Source organism: Schistocerca serialis, chromosome 1, assembly GCF_023864345.2.
Source record: "Schistocerca serialis cubense isolate TAMUIC-IGC-003099 chromosome 1, iqSchSeri2.2, whole genome shotgun sequence".
In the NCBI taxonomy this organism is placed as follows: Eukaryota; Metazoa; Arthropoda; class Insecta; order Orthoptera; family Acrididae; genus Schistocerca; species Schistocerca serialis.
The window spans coordinates 619,558,834-619,584,116 of record NC_064638.1 but is presented as its reverse complement, the minus strand read 5'-3'; the positions used below and the strand labels follow the sequence as shown (position 1 = coordinate 619,584,116).

Sequence of the window (25,283 nt, the reverse complement as noted above, 5' to 3'; positions counted from 1 at the left end):
TGATGACGGTTGATGGTGAACAAGTAGAGATAAGTGTGCGTAGGTTTTCTGCAGACATTGCAACCAAGGCATCTAATTCTCTAACAGCAGACTAGGACATCAAGGACAGGCAGTGCATCATCTTTTTCTTCTACTATAGTTACTGTTAACACAGTTGAAATGTTCCAAGAACTTGTCAAGCTTTTACATCTATGAGGCCAAATGATGAATGTGGCATCAGTGTATCAGAAGAAGCAACTAGGCTTTAATGGGGCCATGTCTAAAGCAATATTCTTGAAATTATCCATAAAGAGATTTGCAACAGTTGGAGCTAAGGGAGTTCCCATTGCAATGCCATCCATCTGATCATAATACTGACTGTTGTACAGCAAAAAAGATGACCTGAGAGTGAGCCTAAATAGCTCAAGTTCATCACTTTCAACAAACTGGGATATTGTGTCCAAAGAATCTTTTATAGGCTCATTTGTAAATGGCAGCACAACATCAAAACTGATCATAATATCACCATTCAATAAGTCAACAGTTAATCTGGCTGATAAAATTGGCAGAGTTCTTAATACAATATTCACAGTGACCTACATACAGAGTGAGATTGGCCAAGTACTTAACCAACTTGAATATCAGTGAACCAGTTGTGGTTATGAGGAGGGAGCTTGTATATCAGTGAACCAATTGTGGTTATGAGGCAGTAGAAGGGTGTCATCCTTGTAGATGTTCAGTAGAGCATAAACAAGTGGTCTAGGTGCCTGAGGAAGAGGATTTGTGACCTCACTATTTTCCAGTGCAGAGTGCTTAAGAAGTTCATATGGCTGTTTTCTTATTGTTGATGTTGGGCTGCTTCTGAAAGGGACCATATTTGTGTGAATATAGGTCATATGCAAATATAGGCTGCACCTAAACTTTTGACATGAAATTATGGTTAATAGGAAATCTCAAATATAGGCCGCACTGCTAAATTTACCTCTGATTACAAGGTACTACATGATGCAGACACTAAATTAAGTTGGCAATCCTACGTAACAATTGAGCAACTTCAATTATCAGCTATGTATCTTGCAAAGGAATGCAGAAAATGGGAAGGTGGAAATACATTTCATGTAGATGAATTCAAGAACAGCTACTATATTTGTGAGTGAGGTATACAGTTTTTTCTGCTATTTTCTTCTTAAACTGTTGATGGTTTACAAAGGTAACTGCAGTAACTTGTAATGGTATTAATTTAAGCTCACAAGAAACATGTACATGTCATTTTTAAATGATGATTGATGATCTGAGGGGAAAAAATCTAAATTATAGGCTGTGCCATGTGTTTTCAAGCTAAAATTTAGGAAAAAATTGTGGCCTATATCCGTGCAAATATGGTGTCTCTGTCCAGTGGTATGCAAATCTTTGTACCATAATCTGTGTATTTCATAATTATAGCTGAGTTACCCTTGTCAGCAGGAAGAACTACAATGCTTTCATCACTGCATAGTGCGTGCAAGCCATTGCGCTCAACCCTCGTCATGTTGGATAATAGTAGCTTAACTTTTGTGAGAATACGTCAAGAGTTGACTGTAGTTCGCATCTGTGATGATATTTGCTGGGAAAAAGTAACCACATCAACCCAGTCCCAGCCCACAAGTGCTTCAGTGAAACAGTGGACAAAACACAGTATGGAACAAGCTGTATTCCCATGAAAGTAAAGCCGCCAGCACCTAGCGTTACCTGACATCCAGCCCAGAAGCGCACTGTTTCACAATCATTGGTACATAATGCAAGAATAATATCTGACACATTAATCTGCCACCTGAACTGAGCTACATACACAAGGGCTTCAGAAACAATGGCTACAGCATTAACCAAATAAATGAAGTGATCTCAAGAAAGACCCACTATAAGACCATTGACGAGGAGCAGGAAAATAAACTTGCTGTTTTGCTGTTCTATGGTTCTATGTTTGACAAGATAAGCTACCTACTGAAAAATACACAAAATCAAATGAATCTTCAGGCCTCTGACAAAATCAACAATTTCTGAGATCAGTTAAAGATGTGTGAGGTCTCAGAACACCTGGGATCCACAAGATACATTGCAAGTGTGGCCAGTCTTACATCAAACAAACAGTGCACAATGTAAAAGAATGCAGGACATAGTATGAGAGGTTTTATCACCTATATTACCCCAAAAAATTCACTTTAGCTGATAATGCTCTGAAAAGCGGTGACTGTTTCAAATTTTATCAAATCACTGTCATGGCACACTAGTGGCCTCTGGGACTGTGTAATTAAAGATGCCATCAACATAAGAATCATTGATGACATGCTAATAGAGACAGTGATCTACAGCTCAGTGCTGCATGGGATCCATTTATTGCAAGGGTGAATCAAGATCAGTTAACATAAAGTCAACATACGCCATATATGGTGATACTGAGAGCACAGGTGACATCACAACTGACAGCTAGCATATTAAGGGTATACTTGCAGTGCACTGGCTGTTGTACCACTTGGCAATGGCCAAGGAGTGCTTGGTTGAAAGCTTGTGGCATTTTAACTACTTGACACAGCTGGAAACCGAAGAATATTTTATTCAATTAATAGTGTGTTTTGCACCGGAATATTTTAAATTATTTCTTTTGATAATTGGCTTCTGGGCAGCAGCATGGTCCTGAATACTTGGGCCCAACACCAGTCTACTGATCATCCAGCCTTTAATCTCTGTTGCTGACCTGGATTGGAGTTCATCTGCAGTAGTTACCAAGGATGTCTACTAACTGTTTGACAGTATGTTTTAGAGTTCAGTGATCCTTATCAGTTAATTTCTTATAACTTCCAGAGTGGAAGTTTTTTTAGAGCTTTGCTTGTGTTTCACATTTGAGGGAGATCTTCAACACAACTTGTTATTTAGAGTTTCATGATGTAAAAACTGATATTCTACATGTAGTTGGTCAAAGTAATTGAATGATGTGGCCCCTTTGTGTATTGCTGTTAACTTATCAGCTGAGCAAGCACCTTGAGGTTTCTTGTAGTTATTGGACTAGTATATTGGATGATCATGTTCTGATTATTATGAGTTAATTTAGTCTAAATAAATTTTAATATAGTAGTATAGATCACTGCAAATCAAGCTGTGAATTGGAATACATGGTCAGCTCAGTGCAAACAATTTTGTTTTAGTAGGCTACTGTAGCTACCAGCATCAGCACCAAATGGTGCATGTGCATCAGAAGTACAGTAGCCATTTGTTCTGTTATAAAGAAAAGAAATGGCAGTTTTCCATTGTGAGACATGGTGTTGCACAGGGAGAAAAGTGTGAAGCTTGTGAAAATTGCTTCACAATTATTCTTCCAAGCATATGAGTAACCATACTATGTTTTCTACCAACCACAAAAAATTATCTTGCAGTATCTGTTTGTTACAAATGTTGCAACACAAATCACAATTCAGTGACCGAGCATCAGCTGTCTTGTATTTTTACAGTGTAGCTGAACTTTGTAATATTTGTCAAGGAAGTATCTGTGTTTATGTTATGAAAGTAGCAATATACTGGCAAAATAGATTGTGTTTTCCAATGCTATGCTAAATGGTGCTTTGTTAAGTGCATATGAAGTAGGTTTCACTAAGGTGTGCAAATTTAACTCATCTGTCTTCATGGCCTAACAGAAAACATATCTGTGAAGATTCATCCATTGTGCCTGGGCTCTTATATACGCTTGATACCCTCAAATGCATAACATGGTGCCAGAAAGTACATCTTGTGCATGATGTCTGGAGACTTTCGTCAAATATATCACCATCCCTCTCTATGCAACCTTTCCTTGCATGTTTTCTGTCTTTCTTTATCTATCATTTTATTCTACATTCTGTGATTTCTTTTGAGTTATCTCCAATCTTTGGGCTAATGAGACCAGCAGATTCTTATAAGTGTTCGGACTATGAATTTTTGCTGTTTGTGTTCTATACCTTAAATCTCAGTGATTACCCTGGTTCAGGATATGGACTACATTCCTATCACTTTCTCCTGGTTAAGTAGCTGGCTTCATATTTCCAAAGATTATACTTTCAGCCTTTGTTTCTTATGTAGCTTTTGTCTGCACTGTTTCAGTTGTTCCTGTGTTAGACTGTAGTAGGTTGTTGTAATCAATGGTAAACATTTTCTGAATTCCAGGGCGAATGTCAGATTTCATCAAAACATTGGTTACATTTGCAAAGAAGGGTCTGTGTCAGGGAAGGGGAAGGTGAATCAGAACATTTTTGTTGAGCAACAAACCTGATTTTATGACATTGTTTTGTAACTGCCATGCTATTAATCTTATTTTGAGTGACTTGAAGACAAAGGTATTGCTTCTTTCCCTCTCTTTCTGAGGAATAGTAACTGTATGTTTAACTGTGGCAAAATTTTGGAGAATTAAATGTGGAATAAAATATTTCCTCTTCTTTCAAGCTGTCATCAAAGTTCAAATGAGGACAGCTCATTTTGTTTTATCACAAGATAGAGGAGAGAGAGTCATGGATATGATAAGCAACTTGGGATGGTAGTCATTAATACAAAGGTATTTATTGCTGTGGTGAGATCTTTTCATGAAATTTCAATTTTGTTGACTCTCACCTACATAGGGAGAAATGACCCTCAAGATAAAAAAGAGCCATCAGAGATCATAAAATCTTCCCTACAGCTATTCATAAAGAACCAGAAGGCCTGACACTGAGCATAAATAAATTATGAACTCTCAGCTAGCTATATTATGGTCTATAAACTTACCGTGTTCCTGTTATCAGTTATGAGTGTTGGGGAATTAATAAGCAAGGAAATGAAATTGGAAATGTCATATCTCTATCAAAAATACCAACACATAAAATTTGAGGGAGCTTCCCCAATGATTTGTCACACAAATAAAGGTGCACATATCAATACAGATTTAATCCTGTATGACTTTTCTATTTCTTGTAGCTGGTGGGGGAAAAGAGAGAAGAGAAGGCTTGTATACAATCTTTCATAAATTTTGGAATTTGTTTATTTTTCCCCTTACCTTGTAACAAGAATTTATATAAAATAAAGGAAAGGCAATCACTCATTAGCAGGTGAGTGATGTGTGGCACAAAGACACACCCAACAGAAAACAGTACTTATACTAGCTTTTGAGCCCTTAGTAGAAGTACACACATAAGTGCACATAACCACACAGACACCCAGATGCAGATGCCTATGACCACAGAGAGAATTGCTATGGCCACATGTGTATGCATTTGTTTGCTTTTGTGTGGCTGTGTGCATGAATGTGTGTACTTCTACTAGAAAAAGAGCAAATGCTTGAAAGCTAGTATGAACATTACTTTTTGTAGAGAGTGTCGGTGCACCACACATGAGATAGCTATAAGTCAGTCATTGCCTTTCCTTTATTTTACATATTATCCCATACAAGAATTCCCATTATTGTTAATTACAAGATACTATAATTAAAAAATTTGTAAAACAGCATATAATTACACTGAATAATTTCTAAAATAGACTATTTTAATCACCTTCTGCAATCATAACACAAGTGTCTAATAGGTTATATATGCAGCTAGTCAACTACTATGAATCTGATTACCTTATTGAGACATTTGAGTATAAATAAGTGGCCAAAAGTCAAAGGGAAGGTTGCCATATTTGAATATGTGCCATGTATGACACCTGAATGTCGTAGCTAGATGTGGCGTATGGCACAAATGTAGACATGATATTTAAACAATCTATTACAAACAGTTGTGCACTGAACATGACACCACATTGTGAGTTAACCTACTTTGAACATGAGATGATAAACAGTGCACAGTGCATGGGTCATATCATATTGGAGACTACATAAGAATTCTGGTTTCTGAGGTCATGTATGGAGGGTGGATCTGTAGTATCTCAGGAACAGTATTTCAAATCATGTTAACTGCAACACAGGATGGCCACAAGCATTTGACAAATGGATGCAGAGATCCATGGGGCAATCAGTTGTCTACTGTGAGTCAGATCATTCCCAGTTTGAATCTGGGCCATCAGAAAGCCATTTATCAAGACTGTATGAAGACAAACAGACTGCATGTGCTCCACCAAATTACAATCTACTTTTGTCCTTTTGCTGACACCTGAATGCAAAACTCAGCAAATATCTTGGGTCAGCTAACATCATCAGTGGACCATGGAACACTAGGAGCATATAGTACAGTCTCTGATTAACACCAGTTTCAGAGGTATCAAGCTGGTGGGTGCAAGAGAGTGTGGCATTTGCCCTATGAAGCTATGGGTCATGTGCGTCAGCAATGTTGTGTCCAGGCAGGAGATGGCTGAGTTATGGTCTGGCCTGTATTAACATAATCACATTTAGGCCCCATCATCCAGCTGCAAGGACCAGTGACAAATGCATATTAATGGAGGATCTCGCAGACCATCTATATCCCTTTCTAACATTAGAATACCCTGATGGAGATGCTATATTTCAACAGGACAGTGCAACATGTCACACTGTTTGGTTGCATGTAGTGATGAACACTCTGAAAAATTCAAAGCCAAGGCTTTATTTTCACATCTCAATATTAGAGCCATTTTTAAGATGATCGGTGCCTTCTCTTATTTACAGACACCTGCTTGCTGTTCTGTATCATGATATTCCAGAAATTTACCTGTCCTTTAAAGCCAAAAAGAACTGATTTATCTGGGTTTAAGTTAGTGTGTGCACCTGTCTCAGATCTTATCAAATAACACTTCAAAACCAATTTTCACCCTCTTCCACATTAAACAAATAATTTATGATAATTGATTCATGTACCTGTTGGTAAAATTACTTTATTTCTCATTACTAATGCCTCACATTTTTACACATATATAAATAAAAACACTCTACTTATTTGGACACTTTGTTCAAACTAAAGTGCTCCTTGTCAGTATGATAAAATTTATTCTCACCAACAATTATTTTTGCCACTTGTGCAATTTTGCCAGTTTTTCCATCGGTCCAGTAATTGTTGTTTTTCTAGTTCTGTAGGATGGTTAACCTATGTTATAGTTATGATTATTCATCTTAAATGTGCTGTATTTTGTATATGGTGTTGTGGTTGTGGTTTTCAGTCCAGACTAGATTAATGCAGCTCTACATGCTAGTGCTAACCTATCCTCTACAAGTCTCTTCCTCTTTGAATAAGTACTGCAACATGTGTTGATTTCAACCCGCTTGTTGTATTCATCCCTTGATCTCCCTCAGTGTACACATTGAATAACATCAGGGACAGACTACAAACCTGCTGCCTCACTCCCTTCTCAACTACTGCTCCTTTTCATGTCCTTCGACTCTTATAACTGCAGTCTGGTTTCTGTCCAAGCTGTATATAATCTATTGCTCCTGTTTCTTATCTCTAATTCTCACAAAGTATGTTAAAGTCAACATTGGTAAAAGTTTTCTCGAAGTCTACAAACACCATAGGTATAGTTTGACTTTCTTTAATCTATCTTCTAAGATAAGTTGTGGGCTTGGTATTGCCTTGCATGTTCCTACATTTCCCCAGGAGGCAGACTGATCATCCCAGAGATTAGCTTCTACAAATTTTTGTACATACCTGTACATGAGTGAAACTTTACATTTTTATGGATGATTAATTCCTCTTCTTATACTGAATATATCTAACCTAACATTAAAGCTCTTGCATTCTAAACTGTAGTGTTTCTCTGCCTTTACTAATTAATAGACAATATCAACACCAGTTTTCTTAACTGATGTCAATCATACACTCACAAGCCAAAGAAACTGGTACACCTGCCTAATAATGTGAGGTGCCCCACGAACAAGCAGAAGTGCCACAACACAATGTAGCATGGGCTCGACTAATGTCTGAAGTAGTGCTGGAAGGAACTGACTCCATGAATCCTACAGATCTGTTCACAAATCCATAAGAGTGCAAGTGGGTGGAGATCTCTTCTGAATGGCATGTTTCAAGGCATCCCAGATATGCTCAATAATGTTCATGTCTGGGGAGTTTGGTGACCAGCAGAAGTGTTTAAACTCAGAAGTGTGTTCCTGGAGCCACTCTGTAGCAATTCTGGACGTGTGGGGTGTCGCATTGTCCTGCTGGAATTGTTAAGTCCATCAGAATGCACAGTGGACATGAATGGATGCAGGTGGTCAGATAGAATGTTTATGTACATGTCACCTGTCAAAGTGGTATCTAGATGTATCAGAGGTCCCATTTCAGTCCAGCAGCACACACCCCACACCATCACAGAGGCTCCACTGCCTTGAACAGACCCTGCTGACATTTATGGTCCATACCCATACACATCCACCCACTCAATACAATTTCGAACAAGACTCATCAAATCAGGCAATATGTTTGCAGTCATCAACAGTCCAAAGTCAGTGTTGACGGGTCCAGGTGAGGCATAATGCTTTGTGTCATGCAGTCATCAAGGGTATACAAGAGGGCTTTCAGCTCCAAAAGCCCATATGGATGATGTTTTGCTGAATAGTTGCATGCTGACACTTGTTGATGGCCCATCATCAAAATCTGCAACAATTTACGGAAGGGTTGCACTTTTGTCACATTGAATGATTCTCTTCAGTCATCATTGGTCCCATTCTTGCAGCATCTTTTTCCAGTCGCAGTGATGTCAGAGATTTGATGTTTTACCAGATTCCTGATATTTGTGGTACACTCGTGAAATGGTCATACCATCACTACTTGGAGATGATATGCCTCATCGCTCAGCATCAACTATCAATACTACATTTAAACTCACTTAAATCTTGATAACCTGCCATTATAGCAGCAGTAACTGATCTAACAACTGCTTCTGACACTTGTTGTCTTATATGGGCTTTGCTGACCGCAGCACCATATTTTGCCTATTTACATATCCCTGAAATTAATAGTTTCATTGGCGCTTAAGTGTATAACAGCTGTTCCCTCCAATGGAGACCAGATAAACATGGAATACAGATACATCCTAACACTTATTACTTTCTTCAACTTCATTTCTCAGTAGAACACTTGCACACATATACTGTTTTCCCAACATATATAAATTTCAAATTAATTTTGCTTAGAAATATTTAAAAATTTCTTGTACAGTAACAATAATATCTTTCACAATATTAATGCTTTAGGGGGTTATAAATGAGTATCGTTACTCCAGTATGTATAAATTTGCCTCTTATCAACCACCTGCTTGTAAGTAATGTTGACTTGTTACATTTCTGCGCCAGTTTCTTCCACTTTTTGTGTGCTCTTCATCTATTATGTCTGTCGTGCTCATTTATGCCACAAATTTATATTTTTAATGTTTTTATTACTTAAAAATCAACAATTATGGGATTGAACATAGTGAAAAAATCTGGTTAATGTAATCATATGTCTAGCCTTCTATATTTTTGATGACTTCCCAAAATGGCAGCTTGATCAATATAGTTAGGTATTGGCATCACTTGAGCTTGCAGAATGGTGTTGACAGTGAAGAGAGGATAAAATATGAATCATTGAATAAATCTAATGTTAAAAAATTTCATTTAGAAGCCAACACTACATAAAAATAGTATATTTCTTTCTTTCTTTTCTCTCTTCTCATCTCTCTTAGTTCAAAATATAATGATGGAACATACTACTTTTCTTTTTCTTAAGAGACTCATTTTTCTAGGAAGATTTGAGTAGTTAAAATAAAAATAATAAACATACCAGAGAGCAGTGTTAATCATATTTACATGATGGTCCTCCCAGTTACGAATTAAGCATTTTATTACTGAGTTACCTCATCTTGCAGTGCCTATATTCCATCCTGTTCCATGTCTTGTGTTTAATTAATGTTCTCAGCAAATCAGTATTCTGTTGATGACTCAGTAAAACACTGAGTGTAATGAAAATAATGGATGGAATATAAATATTCACTTACCATGTAGTGGAGGCACTGAGCAGTCAACAAGTACACAAACAAGATTGAATTTGTTGCTAAGCTTTCCTACTGTTTTCTTCCTTGGAGCTCAAAAGCGTATACATACTCATGCGTAGCTAAATTGTCTCATCAAAGCTTTTTGATGATTTAAATCTTGTTTATATATCTGCCTGCCACTCAGTGTCTCAACAACATTGTGAGTATTTTACTTACCACCTTTTTGCCTCCTGAAGAATTATCTGCAAGTTTATACTTCTCATATTCAATATGAACTGTGGTACTGTGTCTCAACACAACTTAAAATTTCAGTGAATACAGCAGTTTTGTGTTCCTTTAAGATAGTTTATTGTATCTGCAGTTACATCAGCTTAATGCTAAAATGGAATATGTTAGCAAACCTGAAACTACTGTATGGGAACTACAAATCTCTATTTTACATTATTAAATGTAAGACCAAATACAAACCTTGCAGGCCTTCCTGAAAATTTGTTGTGCATTTCAGAATTGTATTCCATTGTAAAACTTCCTTTTTGATATGATAGTGGGAATATGTAACAGTGAAATGAGAAATTGTGGCAGAGAATATTCATATTATTTAATGCATAAAATTCTAATCTAAACTAGAAAATAAAATTTGATTTTGTTTTAACATTAAATCCAATGAAAAGAATCTTGTCTACAGCAGTACTTCATAATGATTGCCATCAAAACTATCACATAAAATCATTATGAAATAATAATTCCAAGTTACAATACATCAAAAAATTCTTTTAAAATAGTGTACATTCATGATTTTCTTCCAGAGCATTTCAAATGCTTGAAGAACTATAAAGTGAATGGATATTTACATTCATGCTCTTCATCATGTGATGCAGTACTCAATTTTAAAACAAAAATAGACACAGTCAGAATATTATATAATCTGTGATTCTCAAAAAAGATGATGAAGCATGCAGTTTAAGAGCACTATAATCCTGCAAACCATTTACTATGAAGAAAAATTATGAGAAAAGTAGTACAGAAAATCTCATTGTAAATTAATAAATTTATTCATGTTTGACACTAAAACTCTTGTTAAACCTGGTGTAACTGATACACCACCACATTTCACATTTTAAGCTGTGTAGATATGTAAGATGGCTTTACAAGAGCAGTCAACCCCCCCCCCCCCCCCCCCCCCTCGCTCCCCCAAAGGAGTTTGGTACATTCTACAGTTGTTTTACATACCATTTGTCCAGAAACAGCTTCAGCACAGTTAGCCATTGACTCAAAACGCAAATATTTATACAGCAATTTCAGCTTCATTGTTCCGTGACATATTTTATTGACATGAACATATTAAAACAATTGATTATGTTTGTCTTTCCCATTGAAATAATTACAGGGGCCCACAGTAAAGCAGATACAGGCCCAACTGTGCTGCACATAGTGTGCTTTTATAAAAGATTAGTTACTTTCACTTCATCCTATGGACATCTAGCATGATTCAGTGAATATCCATATATAAAGATGCTTTTTGAGAGTGTATTGGCATCATGGAAGCTGCCTGACAGCTTTTTACATTAAGTTATCCAGGGTTATGACAAAACTACTGACCACAAGGTCTTTTATGACTTTGTGAAACCAGCCAACTGGCTGCTGATGAGCACATTAGTATGGGACATCATCAAAGTGTACAAATAGCTGCAAATGAAGATCCCCTACTTTTCACTGTACTGTACATGAAACTTCTGGTTCACAATATGGCAAACAAGACTTTATGTAGGATCCTACATATCATTATCTATGATGTTTTGAAATACGAGAATCTTTATAACATTATTATAATGCTAGGCTACAAAGCTTACATGCAAAAGACTACCATAATACTACCATAATATCAGGAATTTTGCTGCTGGTTATTACTGTAATAACTACAAATATTCTTTTTTCTGATGATAATAATAATAATAATAATAATAATAATAATAATAATAATAATAATGAGCATATGGCACTGGTGGCCGGGAGACCCATCGCGGGGCGGTTCGGCCGCCACTCCACAAGTTCTTTAACTCCACTATGGCGACTTGCGAGTGAATGAGGATGAAATGATGATGAAAGACACACAACACCCAGTCATCTCGAGGCAGAGAAAATCCCTGACCCCACCGAGAATCAAACCCGGGACCCCGTGCGCGGGAAGTGAGAACGCTACCGCAAGACCATGAGCCGCAGTCTTTTTTCTGATGAATCTACATTGTACAGAGAAAATATTGTGAACATTCAAAACATCCATCTCTAGACATAACAAATCCCTTGTTTAGAACATGCACCACATTGTTAGATATGATGGTTCATTAGTTTTTGAGTTAACCTTTTAAGCACCACAACAGATTCCAAAGTAACAATATAAATCACTGTTTTCTGGAAGGATATCATTCCTCCCCTTTTGGTATACCTCTAAGGCTTTTTCAACACAAATGGATTCAATTGGATTGTATGCTGATGGGTAATTTTCCTGCTGTATGTATTTATATGAGGGGATTTTTTGATCCTGCTCGGTATCCAGTTAGGTCTCCCAATTTGAACTGCGTGAATTTCTCCCTGTGGAACTAGCTGACATTAGTGCAGTTTAGTATCCAATGGGACACTGTGTTTGACTGGATAGCACTTCTTCCTGCATTAGAATTTATTCATATCAAAATATCTACACTTTAAAATACATCTGTTTAATTCAAATTACATATTCACTGGTAAGGTATACATTACTTTTTTGAGCACCAAACCAAGCTTCTTGCTTGTGAAATGCAACTTAAAATCTATTGAAACACTTATCCCTAGTCACCGTATATATTGTTCACACATTACTATAAGTTGTAATGATTGCACTTTTTCTAGTTATCTACAAAGAATCTTCTCCCTGTTGATAACATGGTACAGAGCTTCATTTCAGTGGCGATAATTTGAAACCAACCTACCACCTATGCGTAGGTTATTAGAGACTTTTGTACTAAAAATGTGCCCTGATGTTGGCATGTGGATTACACTTAATCTGAAAATTATTCTTTTAGTCAATCACAAATGTCATGAAGGAGCAAAGTACTGGCCTCTGGATATGAAGATGCCAATATTCTTGAAAAGCCCTTTGTTATGTATCACAGTCAACCTCACACAATATTCTTATTGCTTACATTTGCACAAGAAATACTGGATTGGTGTTTAGTGAATTGGGGTAATAGCCTAATGATCTGGGGTTAAGTCAGAGATGGTTGTTAGACCTTCTTTTTTACAATTAAAATAACTTTTATGTCTGCCACATATTAACACTAAAAAATGCCAAACCTCACCAAGGCTCAAATTTCGCTTTAAATTTTAAGCTCCTCATGATTAGCTAACTGGGGTGGTTTACTGGTGAGCGGAAAGCAAACACATTACACCCAAAAGGTCCTATGTGAATGTAATAACATGGTGTTCTCAGCAAATTGTCAGTGTAATGTCTGCATTATGCACTTTTACCCAGAACTTATTTCGTAACATAGCATTGAAACAAAAGTATAGTTTGCAGCTCAACAACAATGGGGAACACTGTAAACTGTAAAACAAGTGGAAATATCTATATTTTTGTAAATTTTTAGACAAAAATGGCTGCTTAGCAAAACATTTCTTTGTGGATAAATGAAACACTGGAAAATGCATGAATGACTCATAGGACAACAGTTTGTGGTATCTTTTGAGTACCTTTGTGCATTGTGATGTCAATAATTATTTAATTTTTTTAATTGGATAAGGCAGTACTTAACCTTGTAACATTTAGGTTTCTTAAAATGACAGTGCACATACAGAGCTTTTCTGGCCTCTTAAGAGTTTATATTTTTGCACACTGAGCACAGTAATGTTTAAACCTGACACTAATGATACAACTGTGCAATGTAATTTGTACCAAAGCATGTATCACAGAAAAAAAATCCAGTGGTTCATGAAGGCCTGCAAGGTTAGCAAATATTTTAGTGACATTCTTTTTAAAATTAAGGTTACATTTTGTTCTCTAGCAACACAGAAGACAGCACTGGCGGAAAACTGCCTGCTGCGCTCTCTGTTTTCCTGCTCCCATTCCTTTCTTGGCTCCTTCTGGGTTCCTTTTCACTAACAATGTCATTTCTTTTGCTATCTATTGCTATTCTTCTTTATTTAGATGCTTAGCTGTATTGGTTGTGTAAAACTTTCACTGTTGCATTTTAACAATGCAGGATAATTGCAATTGAATATAGGCCACATTCATCACATTCCAAAAGCATTATGCTACTAGCTCATAAGCATGATTTCTGTTGTAGATGAATGCAGACTATTTCCAATTATTACCAAAAGTATGAATTGGTTTGTAACTGAGGAGTAGGGATGTTTGAGTATTACTGGATCAATCAGTAAATAAATTTTTTTGATAATTTGATAAATGAGTCAAATTTTTGTTAAATATGTTACATTGTGCAAAATTGTAACAGCCTTTTTTCTCTGTTTGTCAGCATTTGTATATTTCTTTCTTTTTTATGTTTGTACTTTTATACTTGGGCAGTTACTAAAAATATTTATAATTTTGATGACTCTTTATGTAATATGTTGTTGGATGAACAGAGAGATAAGACACATTTGTTTGTGCTGAAATGAAAAATAAACAGCACTCATAGACTATGCACCCTATGCTGTGCCATATACATTTTAGAAGACTTGGCCATTCATAGCATTTGTAGAGGAATGTGAATGACTCCTAGACTGATATTGGCATATGCAGACTTCCATTTTGTAAAAGAATGAAGAATTTGAGAGGAGTCAAATGTGCACTCAAGAACTGTTTACAGAGGAGTCCAATGTACACTCAGGAACTGTTTCACAACAATGCAATCAATAGGAAGTAGAGGTCATTTGTATAGCAGCTGATAGAAGGAAAGAGAGCCAGATACAAATTGTGGTTTATGTTAGCAACAAGATATCTTATTACTAGACATATAAAATTGAACCATTAACTCTTCTCCTGGGAAAGAACAAAAAATCCTTATATGTTTCAGTTATCATAGAAGTCATTTAAATTTGTCTTCAGGTGTCTTTCATGAATGATATGTAGATATTTGGAAAATATATTTTGATTGACAAAAACTACTTTTATTGTGGGAGTCCACTTGCAAATTGCATTTTTTTAAATTGCCCCCCCCCCCCCCCCCCCCCCCACAACTTTTTAACTTTCTTATATTAACAGACTGTGACTTTCCTCTAGAAAACAATTAACACTATGCAGTTTTTAACAGTTTAAAATATTAGATCCTGCATTCAAATAATCAAAATGAGCTAATAACAAAAGATAACTGTAACACATCATATGACAGAAAAGTCTTTGAGTCAACTAGAAAAACTATGTTAGAGGAAGTTATAGCACATATAGAAAGGTATAAACAGTAATTCAAGTTCACCTAAACAGTTATGGTAGATTACTCCAGTTCTGTGAACTGGCCCTGACAAGCCATTCAGTACCTTTCTGCTAGTGTCAACTGCAACCGATGGTGGCGTTTGGATGCAGTATGCAGGGACATAGTGTCAGTGCATCGCTCTCCCAACTGTCATCATTTTCCCAGCTCTTGAAGTTGCTACTTCTCAATCAAGTAGCTCCTTGATTACAACAAAAATCTGAATTCATCCCAATCCAGTCTTGTGTCCAAGGGAATATCCGTGGCAGTATCAGAAATTGAACCCAGGTTCTCCACAAAGCTGTCACACATGCTGGCCTGTGGTGTCACAAAAAATAATTCATTCAAACTTGTGACAGATAGCCTCCAAAAATCACCTTGTATTTATTTTTCACCTGCTTTTCGCAGAGTATTACATACATATATCCACATCAACCAGACAAGGAACATAGATAAAAATCTTTATAACTTCGATAATGAAATGGCCTCTTTTTCTGTTGTGTACTCCATAAACTGATTATTCATCAGTAAAAAAATATGAAAACCATTTATGATGTTTGTTAACATAATATACTGGGCTTTTACCTAGAAAATACATTACCATAATTACACTGATCCAGCAACTCTTCAATTGTAAATCCAGCCTAATAAAATTCACTTAGGCTATGAAGAATTTTTTCTCAGATTGAGTGGTCCTATGTTAGTGACACTTGTGGATCAAATAACAAGAATGTTGCCACATTTTTCCTGAGAAAATGTTTTATAATTGTAAAATTGGTTGATTCCACATTATAGCAGTAGGTCACTATTATGATCCATGTAACATGAAACTACATAATTCTTTATTTGTATTTGACCATACTGATGTCAATTTAATGATGTACAAACCTGGCCCACTACATAATTCCAGGAAGAGATTTGCTGACATTGTTCCCCACAATTCAGTACCACAGCATAATTGCCCACTTCAGATCTATGGACCTAAGTTGTATAGAACCATCATTATATACCATTGTCCACAACCTTTATAAATATTGGGCTCTGGTGTCCAATCTTTCTTTGATGCATTTACATTACTTGGTTGATAACAATTTTCCAATGTAAGATTCTCTTGCTGCTTTTATTGTGTTTTGTTTCATCACATCATCGTGCCAAGAATACAGGCTGCGTAATAACTCTATTGTTGCACAGTCTGAAGTGACATACTTTTTGCTTTGTTAAATGTATGAATGTCCTGCATCTCATTTTATTCAGACAATTATTTTCGTTTGTAAACTGTTTCTCTTTTGTAGCTAGAAGAAGTCATCTAGAATTACAAATTAACCAAAATTAAGACTGATTTATTATCTATTTGTATTTTAACTCTTTCCTTAAATGTGCTAAATCAAATAACACAAGAAAATTCACAGTTCTGATTGACTTGGATTTTACTTGTAAGTGTAAACTGTTTGATTATGTGCATTTATAGCTATGAAAGAAATCTTCATTTTTTTCCCTGTTGTAGTTGATTCAAAGAATTATTGCGACCATATGTTACAGTATCTTTTCCTTTAATTTTTCACATTTTTATGTGGACACTTCTGAGTAACAATGCTATAAAGGCAGCATGTCAGTAGTATATTATTTGGGGTTCAAAAATATTTTTATGATGAAGATGTTTATCTCATTTCTGAATGATACCATTAGCAGTTGCTGAATTCTTCCATGCTTTGACTGCCAACATATTTCAGGCTAACAGGCTTTATTGTAAACTCTTTTGAGATCTTGCAAAACAGTACATATAAATGAACTAAGATCATAAAAAGTAGCACACAACATTTTTACATCAGGACATGTAGAACTACATACCTAAAGAATTTTATAATTACAGGAGTATGTTACCTTAAATAGTATTTTGATGTCCAAACAGGGTTACTTTGAGGCCCAAGCAACGCAAGCAACCACTTGAGGCACCAAACTGCTAGGGGTACCAGACACATCCCTAGTGCAAAATGTGTACACTGGGTGTATCACAATTAGTGGAGAGAAAAACTCATTTCCACACTCGATACATTTAAATTCATTTTTGAAGGTCTTATCAAGAGCCCAAGGAATGGCAACTAATGTATGAAGGTTGCGTGGGCAAAAGGGAGAAGGCTGCCAAATAATATGGCACTTACATGGACAAATGGAAGGGGTCACCAAATGCTTTGTCACTTGTATGGAAAAATGTTTTCGAACTGATTCTGTGTCCAGGCACTATTAATATAGGGAAATGGGAGACAGCATGGCCCTGTACTGACCTATTAAGTGATCTCAATACTTTAATTCACTAAATAATATATGTGCATACACAAAGCAAAGGTACTGTTTTTGATGCAGGCTCAGAACTACAAAACCAGAGATACAAGATGTGTAATGTCCAGTATTTGATGAATAATTATTAACAATTCAGTAGCAAACACCAGATAAGAGAAAAAAAATGGAGCAATGTGACTTCCTTTGGATGTATTTGCTGCTTGCTGTTTAGACCAAGAAATTGCAACTTCAGTTTTTTGTCCCAACATGCTACACATATCAGCACAGTGTAACTACTGCAGCATAGCTTTAAAACTACTATTGCTTCAAGCTCACATATAGCAGCATACTGAAATTAAAACAAAAAGCATTTTATGTAATATGTATCTTAGATGCACTAAGTACTGTTCATTTTTGCACTGACATCAGTAGTTTTATATACATTAAAAGGAAATGCACTCATTATGGACCAGATTGCCTACCTGTATGTTCCTTTTTCCATTTCCATTTCGCTCTCCACCCTCACCTTGGATCACAGGGAGCGTGATGCAAGACTGTCAGAGCTGAAGGAAAAATACGAAAAAGAAAAGGAACAATGGAATAAACTGAAAGAAGAAATGCAGCAGGAAATAAATATTCTGAGTCAAAGGTGAGTTTCTAGCTTATAAAATAAGTTTATTATTAGTATAATGTTCTCTTGGATTGTTATTGTTAATAGTAGTATGCCATCAGAGGCTTCACTGTTCAGAATTTGATTGACCAGTGAACAGACCTTCTTATATGAAGCATTCCTTTGCTGATATCTCATCAGCTTTCCATTCATCCTGGAATCTGAGTGACATGTCACTTTTTCTCAACTTATCATTATTTCCTCCCTCATGAAAGAACTAACAGCTCAAAATGTAAGGAATAATTTTTTTTTCCCCTCTAAGTACTGAAATTTCACCTTCTGACCAGCCATTCTGTCTCCTCACAGTTTTACAATTGTACAAATAATCGGGCAGTGGACACAGTAAGTTCTGTTCACAACTGGCATAGTCAGCATCAGTGGGAGTGATAGTATCATTACAAAACTGTTTAATTTGGAACATCATTTGGTCAGTTTTGAGTGTTACTCATCAGCCTGTGCCCTTTACCAGGTGTGATTGATAGTGGAGATATAGAAGATCAAAAGAAGAGTCACACATTTCTTCAGAGATATGTCTAATAAACATAATAGCACCAACCAGCTACTAATGCTACTTCAATGCTGCGAGGCAATACAAGACCCTTTGCATCACTAAGAAGTTTCCTGGAAACAAATTCTGAGAGCACACATCCCAAGAATATACTGTAGCATCTTACTTTGTCCCACATGTATCTTGGAAATGGTCATGATGGTAAAACTAAGGGATTAGAGCTCATATAGAGTTTATCAACATTTTCACAAGCCATTTGCAAATGAAACAGGAAATGTGGGAAGTGATAGTGGTATCTGAAGTACTCTACCACAGTCCATAAGGTGACTTGCAGAGTATGAATGCACATACAGAAGCAATAAATGGCTGGTGACATTATAGAGAAAAATGTTCTTATCTTATGTGTTTCAGTTAGACCCCAAAAATGCCTCTTGTGGTAGAAGTTCATGTCCAATATGTGTAGCACATGTTGAAGCAGACTCTGGTGCCAAAACCTCAAATGGAAGTCAAATTAACCACAAGGATAAGCAATATTTAAAGAGGAGATCATGTATGAAAGCACTTTTAAATTTTAACGTTATTTCTTCCACAGTGCATATTGATTTTGATGATAGCAAAAACTAATTGACTTTTGAGTTATGAACTTATAGTGAAAGAAAATAAATACATTAAGAAAAATCACTGGCTCACAATGTTTTTCACAGCTGTCTTAACGTTCATGCAAAATTTTAACATTTCTGTGAAATAATGACATAAAGGTCTACACAAATTCTGAAGTGTGTGACTAAAGTAAACAAAACCAGTAATTTGGCAGATTAGTTAACATTCCTTTCCCATGAAGAGAAAGTGATGAAAGGTTTTCCTGTCAGGTCCTATTGAAGATACGACATGTATTCAGTGAATGAAAGCCAAAACAACCAATTAAGAATGAAGTTGAAGCAATAACTTATTCAAAGAACCTGCAGTAAATCATTTTTAATGACAATTTAGTTCCCAAAATAAGCACACTAGTGGAGGATTTCATGAAGAGAAAAATTGCTTTAAAACAGTTTGTGAAGTGTTTTGGCCATACTACTCACGGTCCAGACAACTTTCCCACTGACTTTCAAGTGTTTTCAAACTAAAATAATGGTGTGTGTATGACCAATTCCATAGTTGTCAGGAGTTACTTGGGATTGGCTTCTGTCAGTCTAAGCATAGCAGATTTTTGACATATGTTTATAATGAATAAATTGAACTACACAGAGTTTCTTTAACAACCTATTTAATAGAACAAAGCTGAAACATTTATACCATGCATATGTTATGTGTCCTAAAGTAGAATCTCATCCTAAAATTGAAAAACTCTGTCAAAAATCATAGCAATCTTTGCTTATGTCAAACAAAGAATATTATCATAGAATTGCAAAACTCCAGTAAATATGGTGACTATGTAATCTTGAACACACATACTTTTGAGTATGTAGTTTTTCACAGTGACCTTCTGTAGAAGATTTGTATTCAATCTCAACCTTTTGATGACTTCCTCCAGTGTCACCATCAGGCAATAGGGAGTTGGGCACTTTATTTAATTGGGCAAATTATGTCACAGAGATGTTACGTAGTCATGGAACTTCCACATGCCACTGGAGATAATATCAGTGTCTGTGACTGAAAAACATGTAGTTGCAGTTACACTGGTCAGTCAGCATGAATGATTTCAGAAAACTGAGTGGACTCGTCATTCAATATCACAATTTCAACAATATGCTATTGCCAAACAAAGCCTTATAAACAAATGTATGATTATGTTTGATGAAACGGAAATATTATACCGTGCATCTACTACAGCAATTCTGTCATTAAAGAAGTCATTTAAATCAAGATGTGTAACACCTTTAACCAGAACAAAGACCACACCTTCAGTGGTGCACAGAAACAGGCACTTGATGCTGAAAGGCAAAGAAATCAGCTGAGCCATCAACAATCTAATGAAAGCAACATTGCTACTAATGTTCTTCAGGCATAGACATAGACATTATCTGACAGCATTTGGAAGTTCCGTAACTTTGCGATGTTTCCATAACTTAATTTGTCCAACAGAATAACATACCTAACAGCCTATTGAAATATCTTGGCTCATAATAATGGAAGAAGTTGTTGGAAGCTCAAGAGTGAATACAAATCTGATGCAGCAAGAACTGCATGAAGCATTAATCATCGGGTTCGGGAGAAATATAGGAACACGTGAGGCAGTACTGACCTTATGACTTATCTTAGAAGATGAACAGAAGAAATTTATAGAAAAAGATATAAAATGCAAACTGACAACAGCAAAAAAATTGAAAACGATAAATATGTTCACATTGCATATAAACTTAACTTTGGGTAGTCTTTTCTGAAGGTACTTGTATGGAATGTAAGTCGTATAAGGAAGTAAAACGTGATTAACAGTTCAAATAAGAAATATGCTGAAAATTAAATGAATAGATCATATAATTAATGGGAAGAAACCGAACTGATCCAAAAATAAATAAATTTATGGCACTGTTTTTATTAAATGAAGTGATCAGGTGGTAGGATAATAGGAATATAGAAAAAGGGAGGAAGGTTTATCTGTTTAGCAAGAGTAATAGAAGGCAGATTTCAGACTACCTAACAGATCAAAACGAAAATTTCTGTTCCGACACTGACAATGTTGAGTGTTTATGGAAAAAGTTCAAGGCAATCGTAAAATGCGTTTTAGACAGGTACGTGCCGAGTAAAACTGTGAGGGATGGGAAAAATCCACCGTGGTACAACAACAAAGTTAGGAAACTACTGCGAAAGCAAAGAGAGCTCCACTCCAAGTTTAAACGCAGCCAAAACATCTCAGACAAACAGAAGCTAAACGATGTCAAAGTTAGCGTAAGGAGGGCTATGCGTGAAGCGTTCATTGAATTCGAAAGTAAAATTCTATGTACCGACTTGACAGAAAATCCTAGGAAGTTCTGGTCTTACGTTAAATCAGTAAGTGGCTCGAAACAGCATATCCAGACACTACGGGATGATGATGGCATTGAAACAGAGGATGACACGCGTAAAGCTGAAATACTAAACACCTTTTTCCAAAGCTGTTTCACAGAGGAAGACCGCACTGCAGTTCCTTCTCTAAATCCTCGCACAAACGAAAAAATGGCTGACATCGAAATAAGTGTCCAAGGAATAGAAAAGCAACTGGAATCACTCAATAGAGGAAAGTCCACTGGACCTGACGGGATACCAATTCGATTCTACACTGAGTACGCGAAAGAACTTGCCCCCCTTCTAACAGCCGTGTACCGCAAGTCTCTAGAGGAACGGAGGGTTCCAAATGATTGGAAAAGAGCACAGATAGTCCCAGTCTTCAAGAAGGGTCGACGAGCAGATGCGCAAAACTATAGACCTATATCTCTTACGTCGATCTCTTGTAGAATTTTAGAACATGTTTTTTGCTCGCGTATCATGTCATTTCTGGAAACCCGGAATCTACTATGTAGGAATCAACATGGATTCCGGAAACAGCGATCGTGTGAGACCCAACTCGCCTTATTTGTTCATGAGACCCAGAAAATATTAGATACAGGCTCCCAGGTAGATGCTATTTTTCTTGACTTCCGGAAGGCGTTCGATACAGTTCCGCACTGTCGCCTGATAAACAAAGTAAGAGCCTACGGAATATCAGACCAGCTGTGTGGCTGGATTGAAGAGTTTTTAGCAAACAGAACACAGCATGTTGTTATCAATGGAGAGACGTCTACAGACGTTAAAGTAACCTCTGGCGTGCCACAGGGGAGTGTTATGGGACCATTGCTTTTCACAATATATATAAATGACCTAGTAGATAGTGTCGGAAGTTCCATGCGGCTTTTCGCGGATGATGCTGTAGTATACAGAGAAGTTGCTGCATTAGAAAATTGTAGCGAAATACAGGAAGATCTGCAGCGGATAGGCACTTGGTGCAGGGAGTGGCAACTGACCCTTAACATAGACAAATGTAATGTATTGCGAATACATAGAAAGAAGGATCCTTTATTGTATGATTATATGATAGCGGGACAAACACTGGTAGCAGTTACTTCTGTAAAATATCTGGGAGTGTGCGTACGGAACGATTTGAAGTGGAATGATCATATAAAATTAATTGTTGGTAAGGCGGGTACCAGGTTGAGATTCATTGGGAGAGTGCTTAGAAAATGTAGTCCATCAACAAAGGAGGTGGCTTACAAAACACTCGTTCGACCTATACTTGAGTATTGCTCATCAGTGTGGGATCCATACCAGGTCGGGTTGACGGAGGAGATAGAGAAGATCCAAAGAAGAGCGGCGCGTTTTGTCACCGGGTTATTTGGTAACCGTGATAGCGTTACGGAGATGTTTAATAAACTCAAGTGGCAGACTCTGCAAGAGAGGCGCTCTGCATCGCGGTGTAGCTTGCTCGCCAGGTTTCGAGAGGGTGCGTTTCTGGATGAGGTATCGAATATATTGCTTCCCCCTACTTATACCTCCCGAGGAGATCACGAATGTAAAATTAGAGAGATTAGAGCGCGCACGGAGGCTTTCAGACAGTCGTTCTTCCCGCGAACCATACGCAACTGGAACAGGAAAGGGAGGTAATGACAGTGGCACGTAAAGTGCCCTCCGCCACACACCGTTGGGTGGCTTGCGGAGTATCAATGTAGATGTAGATGTAGATGTAGATGTAGATGTAGGACATATCATGAGACATGGAGGCATTGTCAGATTGGTAATGAAGGGAGGAGATGGTTGTAAAAAGAGTAGAGGGAGACTAAGGCTATACTACAGTAAGCAAGCACGCATGGATGTAAGTAGCAGTATTCACGCAAGAGACTTGTGCAGGACAGACTAGTTAAGAGAACTGTGTCACACCAGTCTTGGAACTGAAGACCACAATAACAACAAAACTTGATGAAAATCTTTTGGGTTTCAAGCTAGGTGGTAGCATTAAGATAAAATACATCGTATCTTAACACTACTACATGGCTGGAAACCAGAGAGCTTCTCATCAGAAGTAAATTCAGGGAGAGTTTGCATTCACACAACAAAAGCCCATGTCAGAAAATACATTATGATTCTGTACCATGTAATATTGTCACACTAGAAGTATGAACTCTTTCAGAGAAGTTCAGCTGATCTCCTGATTTGAGAATACAGTTACAGCATACTTTAATTTTTGTGGTTCACAAACTGTGTAGAAATTTTATGAAGGGCACAAAGAAATAATATGAAGGGAAGTGACCAAATTGTGAGGCCTTTTGATCAAAATATTAAAATATTTTCAGATAACTGTATCATCTGTGTGTGCCATGGATAGTTATAAATTGATGTAATGGTAATTTTATTTGCTATGTTAATGAAACAGCTGAATTTCACTGCCCATTTTAGTTAAAGGACTTCAATTTTTAAATTCTTTTCACAGGCTCCATACATCCACAGATTTGCGGAAACAGCCTATTCATGAAGAACATGAAGAAGTGATAGCAGATCTCAAGAAAGTTCTTGCAGAGCGTGATAATGAACTGAGGTTATTGACAGAGGAAAAAAGATACTATCAATTGCATTTCATGAAAATGCTCAAAGACCAAGAAGTAATATGTAGTCCCCAAAGTGTGACAGGCATTTTAGATCCACAGCAAGAACAGTGCTGCCGCAAAGGAGGAGGCAGTCCTGAATTCAATAGCGGCATGACCACCAATGTATTGCACTCTTCTTCATTACCTCTTGTTTCTGAGCACTATGGTCGATTTACAAATCGGTCAGCATCTACAGATGCTCTGACTGATGTTATTACTCCAATGATAGGTAGTTGACAAGTTTTATTTGTCAACCATTTTGATATATATTCTTGCAAGTGCACTTACAGTACTATATTGTGAGAATGCCAGTGCAATTTTATGCCAACAGTATGGCATCTTCAGTGTGTTACAATGTTTTGGAGGATCATTTCTTGTAATATTCCTGCACTTAATTTTTTCCGAACTATGTTCTCTGAAGAACATCCCTTTAGTGACTGTTATGTCTTAGTTCATTATGAGAAGAATGGTAACATCACTGAAGATTTTTTGAAAAACTCTGATTTGTATACATGTTATCAATATATGTCAAAAGTGTTGTGAGAGCAGCAGACAATAAAATATGTCATGAAAATAAAATGGTTATTGAATAATAAGGATTAACAAAAAATAAAGCATTTGAAAACATATTTTACTATGAATGTGATGAAAACAAGAAAGTACCTTTTCTTCTTTTTCTTCACCCTTTTCCTCCTCTTCCTTCTTCTCCTCTTCATTTTTTTATGAAGAGAAAAGAAAATGACAGCACAGAAATGTTCTTTGGCAGAAAGCAGCATAATGAAATGTCACCATAGAAATAATGTCAACAAATGTCTCTTCTGTAAAATGTATTCACTTTACTGTAGATTTAAAAACAGAAAAAACGTTATATGACAATTTCAGTGCCCTTGGTCTAGGCAAAAAGTTTGTGT

The 25,283-nt window shown here is 36.6% G+C and overlaps 1 protein-coding gene across 5 annotated transcripts in view; it reads left to right on the top strand.

Annotated features, from left to right (window-relative positions):
• The window catches only part of LOC126478081 (golgin subfamily A member 6-like protein 22), a 406,782-nt gene extending 381,781 nt beyond the window's left edge, over positions 1–25,001 (top strand). For 4 of the 5 annotated variants that reach the window (XM_050103673.1, XM_050103671.1, XM_050103670.1 and 1 more), the window contains 2 exons: positions 18,142–18,252; positions 24,219–25,001. In XM_050103673.1, coding sequence (XP_049959630.1) covers positions 18,142–18,252; positions 24,219–24,609 — 502 coding nt within the window. In that variant the 3' untranslated portion in view covers positions 24,610–25,001. Of the gene's footprint in view, positions 1–13,922; positions 14,284–18,141; positions 18,253–24,218 lie in introns of those variants that run through there. The other variant, XM_050103675.1, reaches the window with a different exon arrangement.
• The last annotated feature ends 282 nt before the right edge of the window (positions 25,002–25,283 follow it).